General features: G+C 40.7%; 1 protein-coding gene across 7 annotated transcripts in view; it reads left to right on the top strand.

Moving 5' to 3' along the window:
- LOC104054655 (septin-2) overlaps positions 1 to 12,432 on the top strand; it is a 36,072-nt gene that overhangs the window by 18,953 nt on the left and 4,687 nt on the right. For all 7 annotated transcript variants that reach the window (XM_054082375.1, XM_054082382.1, XM_054082378.1 and 4 more), the window contains 4 exons: positions 246 to 391; positions 1,423 to 1,506; positions 2,477 to 2,534; positions 8,446 to 8,539. In XM_054082375.1, coding sequence (XP_053938350.1) covers positions 246 to 391; positions 1,423 to 1,506; positions 2,477 to 2,534; positions 8,446 to 8,514 — 357 coding nt within the window. In that variant the 3' untranslated portion in view covers positions 8,515 to 8,539. The remainder of the gene's footprint in view (positions 1 to 245; positions 392 to 1,422; positions 1,507 to 2,476; positions 2,535 to 8,445; positions 8,540 to 12,432) is intronic.

The raw sequence follows: 12,432 nt of genomic DNA on the forward strand, positions 1-12,432 counted from the left end.
CTAACAGAACCACAGGTGTTAATAATGAGAGACTGCAGTGCCTAAACTAGAATTTGTTTGGTTTCTGATGTGGAAGGGTTTTAGTAGGGTGCATTTGCCAACATTTCTCTTCCCCTTCTCCTGTCTGCTACTTAAGTCTTATGCTTTTCTTAAAAAAAATTCCAAACCAAACAAAAAAAACCCAAACCAAAAAAGCAACCAATCAAAACTCAAAAGGATGACTTTTTTCGCTCTGTCCCAACTAGGCTAGCATTCCCTTTGCTGTCATTGGATCCAATCAACTTATTGAGGTGAAAGGGAAAAAAATCAGAGGCCGTCTTTATCCATGGGGAGTTGTCGAAGTTGAAAATCCAGAGCACAACGATTTCCTTAAGTTGCGCACGATGCTGGTGTGAGTAATGGTGAAATTATCGCATCTCCTGTGGTGATATAACTGTTCCAGTGACTATAGAGGGTTGCAGGAATGTGAGCTCTCTAATTCAAAACTAGCTCCCATGGCAGTATGGAGTGACTTTTTAGCCCTGCAGCTTGTTTTGCTGCTGTGATCTTCTGATCTCTGGTTTCAGAACGTATTTTCTATATTTTACATGGTCAGACACCTGTGACAGGTTTTATCCCTTACGGGAACTGGTTTGATGACTTTACCTGTAAATTGAAGCTCTCTTACCTACTGTGCAGTAGGTGGGACAAAGAGGCTTTTAAAATGGTGATTGGTTAAACCATAAAGAGGATTCTAAAGGCAAAGCTCTGCTTTCTTGGCCGAATAGAAAATCCTGTTTTGAAAACTATATCCTGCCCCGTTGTGATTTATCTGATCTGGATGTTCAGCCTGTGTTGATGGTTTTCAGTGATTCCTTAAAAAGAAATCTTGCCGTTGCTGGAAATTGAATCCCGCTGTGCATTTCGGGTTGCAGTCTCTCCTGGGCAGGGATTGCCCTCTGCTGGTCGCTTCTTGCAGCCAGTTTTTCCCTCTGCCTGACAATTTCCAGTTGTCAAAAATGTCAGCTGTGATGTGATCCAGTGAGCTCCACCTAGTTCCCAGTTACAAGCCATAACTAATAGTACTTAAGAGTCAAAAACTACTTTAGGAGTTAAAGTATCTTTCTGAGTAACAGCCTTCACAAGGTTCTTACACTGCAAAGACCGGTAAAAACAACTCCTATAAAGTAATCAGTAAACAAGAGGAGAAATAGCATATTTTGCGTCTTTGAAGGATATTGGTGGGAGGACACTTGAGTATGAGTTAAAGAACAATAAACATGAAAACTGTGTTCTGGCCAGCTTTGTTGCAAACTTGGTCTGCAAGAATTATTTTTCCAGTAAATACATCCGTTATAGCAAACAAAAATCAAAGATAAAAGGGTGTTTTTCTTTCCTTTAATAAGAGGGACAAACAGTTAAATAGCCCTTTGCATGTTGTAGAACGCACATGCAGGACCTGCAGGAGGTGACCCAAGATTTGCACTATGAGAACTTCCGTTCGGAGAGGCTCAAACGGACTGGGAAGTAAGTATGTGTGTAGCGTGTGTGTGCCTTTTGGCTCTGCTGCTTCTGAGTCTCTGTTTTCCAGTGTGGCACTGGAGTTGCTCTTCCTCCAAACTAATCCCTTTTGTAACTAATTGTTTATCCACGGGGGTTACTGAAATTGTATGAAGTACTCTTGAAGAGGAGTAATGTCTAGCAAGGTGCCATGCTTACAAACAGCTGTTCTTGGGTTTATATCCATTCCCTTTTCTGCATACTTTTAATTGGAATGGGCATAAAGAAGCAGTGGGCTGCAAATGAAAGGTTTTTATTTGTTGATACCTACTTGGAAAAAGGGAACTCCAGTGGGCACATTTACATAGGCCGCTGCTTGTGTGATGAGGTGGGGTGTTGCTTCTCCAAGAAGCAAGACTGCCATGGTGGCTCTTCTCATTCTCCTTCATGTAAAGTTAGAGGGAGAAGTTTAGACCTAACGATGTTTATTTGGTAACATGGGTAGATTTTGTGGATTCTTTTTTCTCTTGATAAGGTTTCTGTCCTTGACAGTCTTAATGCAAAAAATCTACATCTACTTGTGCTGCATCTTTTTTGATAGTGACTTGACTCTTGTTCTCATTTGACTTGCTCTTTAAGTATTCAGCCAAGCATTTTAATCTTAAAGAAGAAAGGAAATAGCCTACACGGCTTTCTGATGGTTTTGTACCATGTATAGACAATGGAGGGAATCTCTTAGTTAAAGTAAATGTGAAAAAAATACCCATAGCAGTGAAGAAATAGAATTTTAAAAAATGGAGGGTGAATACAGGAGTCTATGAGGTAAAGATGGCCTTTTGTAAAAGGGAAACTTGAGTTTATGAATGTCTTCATTTCCCCTGTGAGGAAGCATGTAGACTTTGTTGTTATATATTAGCTGCAATATGAACCTTGTGTATGTTCTCAAAGGCCCTTCTTTCTGTATCATATAACATCAATGTGTTTCTTTGTTCAATAGGCCTGTTGAAGAAGAAGTGGTAGACAAGGATAGAATCCTCCAGCAGAAGGAGGCTGAGGTAAGAGGGAGCTTCTAAAACTGTTCTCTTTTAACATAACATGCCACGTTCTGATTTCAGTGTTCTCCATCAGCTACTGCCTACAGAGTGCAAGATTGGAGCTGTGAAAAATAAAGGCCCTAATCTGAACAGAGAAGTTATCCATACAGTGTTCTGTGTTTTATAGCCTCTTGTGTGCTGTGGATGGTAGGTAGCGTGTGGCCTCTTAGTTGTAGGCAGGGTGTGTATCGCTTCCATTTTGTTTGCTGATTTTCCGTAAGGATGGTTGCTGTTCTTTAAGTATTGAAATCGATTGATGTTGGTCAGCTATATGTGCTACTTTAAACACAGTATGTTGGGATAGTCTGGTAATATAATGTCATTTCAGTTGTGCATGGCTTACTGCAAGCACGTCAGCAGTAAATTTCTTATGTTTTGTGGCTGTGGAGTAGAAAAGGTTGTTGAGTCTTAAAAATCCCAGGATTTAATTAATGTGCATTTTTTTCATCTTAATCTTGACTTGCAGGAAAATTCATCATATTTCTGTTGTATAAATCAACTTAAGAATTTGATTTTTTCAGTCCCTGATTTCTTACTCTGCTTTCTAGTTATTACCAGATCTTTCAACTAAACATTTTTATACTAAAGTTCAACAAATTTGATCGATTTTTAGCCTATTATTTAAATTCGAGCAGCACACTGCCAATGCTTGTGACTGCTTCCACTGTGAAAACTTAAGACTTGCTGCCAATTGGAAGATAGTGTTTTTTCTGTTTACTCTTTTTTTTATCCAATTCAGCTTGGATCCAAGTCCATAAATGGAGGAAGGCATGATTTAAAAGATCAATGCATATACACAGCGATTTGGAGTAAGAAATAAAATACTACAAGCAGTTTTGTGTCTGAGGTGATTCAGAATCCTGTACATTGAAATTTTTGAAATGTAGTTGTTTCAGTCTGTGCATTTTCTTTTTCCTTTGTAGCATCCCTATTTATAAATAGCTAACCCTGGTCAGCCACTGGTTAACCCTGGTGTGTTGACAGAAGTAGCAAACAACTTTCCTAAAAGGAAATGCAGAAGCAGCTGATTATCACCATAGCTAGTAGTTCATAATGAGTTACTAGAGATTAAATCAGCTGCATCGTTATCACTGCGTAGCTGCATTCCAGCAACATAAGCACACTTGATGGCTGTGCACTTACAAGAGTGGAACTTCAGCAAGAATTGTGTACACAAATTAACTGCCTCTCATCTGCTGATGTGTGTGCACAACACAGTAGACTATCAGCTGGTACCCAGGAGTAGGAGATGCTTTGAAAATTTTAAGAGTGTTCTTTGGAAATATTTTGTGTGCTTTTTCTTTTTTTTTTTTCCTTAATGCTTCCAAGATTCAGGCAGGAGACTTGGAGAATTTGTTATAACTGTTTCTCCTCTTATTTGAACTGTATGACCTGTACATGTCTAGTAGTTAAGTAGAAACATGAGTATCCTTGCAGAACTATTTGTCTTAAGGCTTACATCTGAAAAAATTGTCTTATAACCATTTCCTCTGGAAACTGTTGATATGGCAGGTGTGTTATATACTGGTCTATTCTGTGTGAATGTATATATAGTATTTTTATATATGTGTACATTTATTTATGTATTTATTATATGTATTCATTTATTATATGTATGTGGGGTTTTTTTAATGTAATATGACTAAAGGGATGAAGTCTTGAATTTCTCGGAAGATAATCTCTGAAATTTTCCTCTGGGACTAATCATCTTTGAATAACTGCTGCTGAAGTTGCAGAGGATTAGGGTGGACCTTGAAAAAACAAATAGATTTTTAACTTCTGTGTTCTATTGTCCAAAAGAGATCAAGAGGCTTTGCTGAATCTTCTGTAGATAAGCCGATATGAAATCCCTTCATCTCTGTATCGTCCCTGAGGTTCAGACTGGGAAAAGTCTGGGGAGGAAAGAGGCACAGAGGAAATGGGCTTGCATTCCATGGCCTTCACAGAGAAAACAAATATCCATTTCCCCTCCTGCTTTGCATTCCCATCAGTAATGGTGCTTGAAGTTCTATTTAGAGTTTTGTGAGGTTTATATAACCTTGGAAGGAATGAATGATTGGGCCAGTGCCAGGATCATCTTTATCAAGGCATCACTTTTGCTAAATGATCTTTTATTATGCCAGAGGATGTGGTCTTCTGATCAGCAATTCCAACTTGCTAATCTGTCATATTGGATTTATTGCTGGTTGTGCTTTTTGCTTATTTGCAAGTGATAACCTGTTTTTCTGAGCTGGGAAGTGAAAATAAGGGTAAAGGTATCCAGGTGCCTTGCTGTAAATATGCTGTAGTTCAGATTATTTTGATGTTGTAGTGTAAATGGGCACAAACTCAGTCTGTGGTTTTATGCCATATTCTTCCTACTCTGAAAATATCTCATAATAAAAATTTTTCAAAGTTTTGAGAGGCAATACTTGCAGAAAAATGTGAAGGCTGTGATTACATGAACACAGCAGGGAACAAACTTCCTCTGACTTATGCAGTGAGCTACCCTCAGGCTTTGGGTGAATCCCTCTGCTCCCGCTGTCATCAGTGGAGCTGGGCGGTAGTAGGCTGAATACAGTGGAATTAACCACATGTTGAAATGGTTTTTTCTCCATTCCACTTTCTGAATGTGTTTAACCCTTCAGCTGCCAAGAAGACCAGCCCTGGTTGAGTGTGGAGTCAGTGAGGGCCCACTGGGGTTGCAGGGACGGGGTCCAGCAGCACCTGGGCAGGGTGGGGCAAGGAACACCAGACACTAACTGCCCAGTTTGCATAAGGGTTGTAGTGAAAGACAAGGTGACCAAGCTGAGTGGTGTAATTGCCACACCGGAAGGACGGGATGTCATCCAGAGGGACCTCAGAGTGGAGAAGTGGGGCTGTGAGAATCTCATGAGGTTCATAAAGGCCAAGTATAAGGTCCTACACCTGGGGCAATCCCCGTTTTCAGTACACGATGGGAGGTGATGTGATTGAGAGCAGCCCTGCAGAGAAGGACTTAGGGGTGCTGGTCGATGAGAAGCTCGACATGAGCCAGCAATGTGCAATCACAGCCCAGAGGACCAACCGTATCCTGGGCTGCATCAGAAGAAGCATGGCCAGCAGGTTGGGGGAAGTGATTCTGCCCCTCTACTCCTCTCTTGTGAGACCTCATCTGGAATACTATGTCCAGTTCTGGAATCTTCAACGTAAGAAGGATATGGAGCTGTTGGAACAGGTCCAGAGGAGGTGATGATTGAGGGGCTGGAGCACCTTCCCTGTGGGGACAGGCTGAGAGAGTGGGCTTGTTCAGCCTGGAGAAGAGAAGGCTCAGAGGAGATCTTTTAGCGACCTTCCAGTACCTGAAGGGGGCCTACAGGAAAGCTGGAGAGGGACTATTCATAAAGGCTTGTGGCGATAGGGTGAGGGGAATGGGTATGAACTGGAGAGGGGCAGATTTAGACTAGATATTAGGAAGAATTTCTTCACCACGAGAGTGGTGAGACACTCAAACAAGTTGCCAAGGCAAGTTGTGGATGCCCCATCCCTGGAGGTGTTCAAGGCCGGGTTGGGTGGGGCCTTAGGCAGCCTGATTTAATGGGATGTCCCTGTCCATGGCAGGGAGGTTGGGACTAGGTGATCCTTAAGGTCCCTTCCAACCGTAACTATATGATTCAATGACTTGTCTACTGACGGCCACAGGAGACAACAGTGTGCCTAGTTTTTTTTGACAGGCTTTGTGCCTGTAAGTCTTTCTACTGAATTATGCTAAAAGAGCTTCAGAAATGTGCTATTATTTATCTAAGGGATGAGGCTGTTGCTTCACCTGTAGATCTCAAAAACATCACATGAAAATGGAAAAGGAAAACCTTCTTGACTGTCTTCATGTTAGAGCAGAGTAGGTCTCCTAGCACTTTTATCCTACCTTTCATTTGAGCCATATGCACCATCTGATTTCTCTCATGGTGTGGGCATCTTTTTGTTAATTAAGGTTAAGAAAATGTGAGACTTGATGCTGTATTTAAGTTGTAAAATACGATGTTGGCTGTTAGTGGAATGCTGCTTTTGAGTAGTCACCGTAATACTTGTGCAGCAGTATCTTTCTGTGTGATTACTGAATAGTTTCTATTTTGGGAACATTTCATGGCTCAGCTTGGAGTGCCCTTGGGAAAGCTGAAGCAGGCAAGCTTCCAGTTCTTTTATTCTGATGGTAAATCTGCAGAGGGGCAGTTCAAAAGACCAGGGTGTCTTGCATTTTTACAAGTTGATCTTTGAAACATCTCTTTTCTCGGACCATGGAATCAATGGAAATCTTGCTTCTGATTTCTCCTCCTTAAGAGCATAATAGCGTTATGCTGTTGTTTTGATCAGAAGCTTTTTGTTTGAAATGTAGCAGAAGGATGTACATGGTATATAATGGCCATTACAGACTTAGCTTTAGCTCACTCTGTTCCTATGTGAGTCTCCTTTTGGCAGAGTGTCTCTGCTGCAGTCACAGGAGCTGACTTCACCGCCTCTGAGCCCTGTGCTGCTACAGCAAGAGGTACCAGGCTGTATAAGCCAGCTGATTTTAGGCAAGCTCTGTTACCTCTGGCTGGGCTGCAAACTCTGCACTTCAGTTTCTTGTACTTTCCCAAATTTGCATCTCAGGACAGGCAAGAAAAAGTGATGTAGGCATCTGCAATTGATTTTTCCCTTTTGTGTGATGTTTCTTTCTGGTGTTTTTTGTTGTTGTTTTTTTTTAAAGGCTAACAGCTGAACACTACATACATGTAGTCAATGATTTACACCGACTCTTCTGTATTGAATTCGACAGAGTAACTCATGTCACAGTTGCTAATGTGATTTAAACGTAGCAGTGCTTTTGAATTGAAGTGTTTTTTCCCCTCCACCCCTTGAAAATAAATGAAAGCAATTCTCTCCTTTTTTCCTAAAGGAGAAAAAAAGCTGGATGCGTTAAAAACTACACACTTATTCTTAGAATAATGAAAACTTGCTCTATAGGGCTCATATTGCATACAGTGTGCATGGAAATTGCAGCCTATCTTTTCTAATTTGTAAGATGGGGCATTTGCAATTGTGTACGTGGACCTTCTCCACCTGCATCTGGAAGGAAACACCTAGTCATTTGTAAACCAAATTAGAGGTATTTGCATATACATTTTGAAAAGCTGTATGAGTGGGTTTTATTCTTTCTTGGGAACTCAGTTAAATTAATGCTGGTTTTGGGGGAAAAAAAAAGTTATAATATGACTGGCCTTTTATGAGATGGAAATAACTTGTAAGTGTCATAAGAAAATGCCTTTAAGAAAACAATTATTTCCAGGAAAAGTCATTGTTTTGATGCAAAAATATTGGTTCGTTTATGTTTAGTCTGTTTTCCCCAATCTTGTAAACATCTTTCTGTTTTGCTTTTGAAGTAGTTTTTTGAATTCTGTCTGCAAGTTCAGCTGCTCTACTGTTGCTAGAAAATTGCAGAGTTATCTAGTTCGCTGTAAGATGAATATTCGTACTTGGTGTTATGCTTTGAGCATTTCTGTCAGAACGAAGCTGTTTCAGCTCACTCAAGCGGTATATCTCTGTGCACACATAAAGGGCACTTTTTCTTTATTGTAGATTAAATGTTAATTCACAGGTCTACCAACACAGCTAGCTTCAAAAGACTGGGATTTTATTGCTTAATTTTCATTATAAGTACTCTTAGAAATCTTTTGTGAAAGTTAGATGTAATGCACTAAAGAATCTGAGATGGGAAAAACGAAGTATTGAATCATGTGAATTAATAGAACATTTCCATTTTATGAAGAGGCGAATCAGATCTGTGTTCTGCTGTGGAAGAAAAAGATTTAAAGTTTCCTGGATTTTAGACTCCTCATGAAATTGTTTCAAACACGTGGGTGTTTTTCTCTTGTAGCTGCGCCGCATGCAGGAGATGATTGCACAGATGCAAGCCCAAATGAGGATGAAGCCTGGTGATGATTAAGATGTTTAGCATCTGGATGCATCAGGTATTACTTTTATGACTTGTTTACTCTGCTTCCCTAAGATTTTTCACAATGATTATTGTTAACTTTGCTTTGCATTGCTTGTACAGTACTTACAGAAAAAAACAAGTGATGTTCTGAGTAGACTAGAAAAAAAACCTATGCAGCTGTTACCTTTCCAGCTTTTTTTAAGACCCGTAAATGCATATCTTTGGTGCCTTCCTTTTTTGATCATCTGGCTTTTTTTCTGTTAGCAAAAGCTGCTCAGAAAATGAACTTGACTATATATAAACAAAAATTGTGGTGTTTTGGGGTCTGTAGTGTCCTGAATTTATAGCCGTTTTTATTAAAAGAACAAAACAAAATTTTATGCAAACTGGTTACGTGTGCTGAATACGGTCTGCCTTGATGACATAGATGACTTGTTAAGTGGGATCAGAGTGAGTGAAGAAAAAGTCCTTATAGCATATACTCAAGCTTTCTTCAGAATGCAGCTCTAGGGGAGTAAGTTTTCTTTTAAATGCAAGGATAAAAAATAGAAGGATATGAGGAGTTGTTGCCTAATACTTCAGTTTAATACTCCAGTTGTGATTGCTGGTCTTGTGGAATGTAAAGCTTGAATGAAATGGATTATATTATCCCTTATGACCTTGTGCTAGCTGCCAACATTCCAAGCCTAAAATAAGGAGATTTTTTCCTTGCCTTTATTTGAACCTTCAGTCTTCCTGTTTATTTAAAAAAAAAACAAAAAAAAAAAAAAAAACCAACAACAAACCAGAAAAAAGTCTCCTAAGGAATGAACTTATTCACTGGATTCCTGTTTAAGCAAAAGTTGATGGTTTTGCAGGTATGTGCCCTGTGATCTTTGTGTGAAGTAGTTAAGGGGAAAAAATTAATTGAGACTCAGGTTTCAGGTTTCTCACTGCTGCGCTTCCAAGTCCATCAGATAGAGGAGTCTTCACATTGTGTCTTCCAGTTTCCATACGAAGATCTCTTTTCCCAGAGCTGGGAATCTAAACACTGAGGGTAATTTTCTGGTTGGCTGTGCAGTGTATGCAATAGCAGTGTCTGACGCAAAGCTCTCTCTTCCTCAGGCTGGTAGTTATGCAGCCTGCGAAATATTTCCGTCTGAACTGAAGGTCCCAGGTTTTCATGGTGACTTGTTCTCATATGGCCATACTCTGACTGCTTGTGAAAACAGCTGTTTGATGCAGGAAACCTTATGTAGTGTGAATTATTATTACTCGTTTTTGGAAAAGGGCTCAATCCTTATTGCAACTTATGAACCATGTTTAATCACGTGGCATCCTTTACTAAGGAAAAACCACCCTAAATCTCATAGGCTTCTCCAGAGTTGTTGCTCACAGAGCACAGGATGGCAATTATTACAGAGATCTTCAGAGGTCTCTCATCGGTTCTTAGATACTGGATTTGCTGTGAAATCAGTATTTGAGGGCTGATAGGGTGTGGTATTTCCACTAATGATTAGCCAGTAATGACACCAGATTTCCTGTGTTTCACACCTTCTGGTACTACTGAATATGGTGTTTATAAAAGCAAATTGGAGTGTGGTTGGTCCTAGGCTGAATTTGCAGCCGTGGATACATAAATAAACCGAGTTCTGAGCATGCTCAGGTACATCAAAGTGAAACGTTTACATTGCTAATCTTGAAAACAGCTCGGACCGCCAAATGGCAGCCAAGAGAATTCACAGATTTAACTTAGCGTCCCAATGATCCTGTTGTGATTCAGTTTGAGCTAAATCTTAAAGTTAGTTGGTCTGAAATATTGAATGTCAGCAAATTTGAGAAGGATTTGGATGAGATCTTCATATGTGGAGGTCCTGCTGTTTCTTTGGAATCTGCCAAGTGATATTTCAGCAGCTACTATGGAAATCATATTGTTCAACAGATTGCTTTCAGGCAAGGATTTTGAAGTTCTTTTTTGCTACCCTTGAGATATTGATTGATAAGACTTTTAGTGCAATTTCTTGGTTATAGGCACAGTCAGAACTGAAGTTAGGCTCCTGCCAAACCGGAGTGTTGCTGGGTCCGCCTGTCAGCACATTGAAGGGAATCCTCACCTAGAACCTTGACTTAGGGAGGCCGCTCTCGTGCGTGTTAGCAGACTTTGCAGTTAGGAATGGTGATTTCAGCCTCCAGCACCCCCATCAGATTTATTTGCTGCATTTCACTGAACGTGCTATTTCCAGAGAAACCAGGGAACTTGTAATTAACACAGTACTCAACAGAACCAAACTGTCCACAAACTTATATATACTTGACATCAATCTTTTTGTTCTGTCACAGCTTATCTTGACCATCTCCCAGGTTCTGGTTTTACCAGAACTTTGAAGGATCAGCTCTGCTACTGAAAGCACAATCTCTCCTACTAATGCTCATTTTCATCCTCACTTATCTTTATGCTGAGAAAAATATGTAACCTTATAGATAATTTACATAAAAATTAATGTTTTTCACTCTTTATATTAGTTAAATACATATTTACTCATTTTCTTCAGAAGTCCCTTAGAAATATTTTCTGCTTCACAAAGCACATGGATATAAACGTACTTTTCCAGGGGGAAAGAGCAGTAAAAGAGCATAAATACCTTCGTAAATAAGAGCTGGAGAGTAAATGGTAGGACAATTAAGAGGTGGTAATGTCTAAATATGTGAAATGCTCGCTTCTGATTTCGGATGGATTTTGGGGTGGGGAGGAGATTACTGAATGTCTGGCATTGCATAATGATTAAGAAGTGCTGAACTCACATCATTGCCAAAAAGTCTGAGTCTGTAGTATCGTAAAGTGCTACGCAGACGGTTTGGCTGGAAGGTCTGGTTTGTCTGATCCCATTTAAGTAGGGATGTCTTTAATGGGACTACAGAAAGAGCAAAGGGAGAATTTACTTCTAGGTTTCCTCTTCTTTCAAGGCTAGAGTAAGAGAAGCATAAGGGGAGCACCAGAGGTGAAGGTTATACACAGGGAATATGTTCAGAGATTCCAAAGAGGTAGGAGAGATCTCTTCCTGTGGAGAAGCACGAACCTGTAGGGGGATGAGTAGTAGCACTGGTGGAGGCTGGGTTAGAAATAGGAAAGGAAGATGGTTTTGGAAAGTGGTGGCCAGTGTGCCAGCTGCATGTTATTGGCAAAAGCCTGTGAGTACAACATGTACTCTGCGAGATGGTGGTCAAGAGCCTTTGAGAGCAGCGTGACAAAGGTGTGCTGACTTACCCTTCTGTCTGTATCTCCTCGTGGCTTCTCTGTACAAAAAGTGCATGTGGAGTTGTTCATAGCGGGCAGTGAGAGCCCAGCTGGACACCGCAATACTCTTGGAATAAGCATAGAATCATAGAATTACTAGGTTGGAAAAAACCTCTTGGATCATCAAGTCCAAGCATTCCTATCAACCACTAAACCGTGTCCTTGAGCACCTCATCTACCCACCTTCTAAACACCTCCAGGGATGGTGACTGAACCCCTGCCCTGGGCAGCCTCTGCCAGTGCCCAACGACCCTTTCTGTGAAAAATTTTTTTCTGATGTCCAGCCTGAACCTCCCCGACGGACCTTGAGGCCGTTCCCCCTTGTCCTGTCCCCTGTCACTTGGGAGAAGAGGCCAGCACCCTCCTCTCTTCAACTGCCTTTCAGGTGGTTGTAGCGAGCAATAAGGTCTCCCCTAAGCCTCCTCGAGGCTTAACAACCCCAGATCCCTGAGCTGCTCCTCCTCAGACTCGTTCTCCAGCCCCCTCACCAGCTTCATTGCTCTTCTCTGGGCACACTCCAGAGCCTCAACATCCAGCAAGGGGCCCAGAACTGAACACAGTATTCGAGGAACAGTGGTTTTTTTTACCTTAACTTTTTATATACTAATCTTACAAGTCCCTGTGAAGCATGGTAAAGACTTTAAAACAAACTT

Source organism: Cuculus canorus, chromosome 17, assembly GCF_017976375.1.
Source record: "Cuculus canorus isolate bCucCan1 chromosome 17, bCucCan1.pri, whole genome shotgun sequence".
Lineage (NCBI taxonomy): Eukaryota > Metazoa > Chordata > Aves > Cuculiformes > Cuculidae > Cuculus > Cuculus canorus.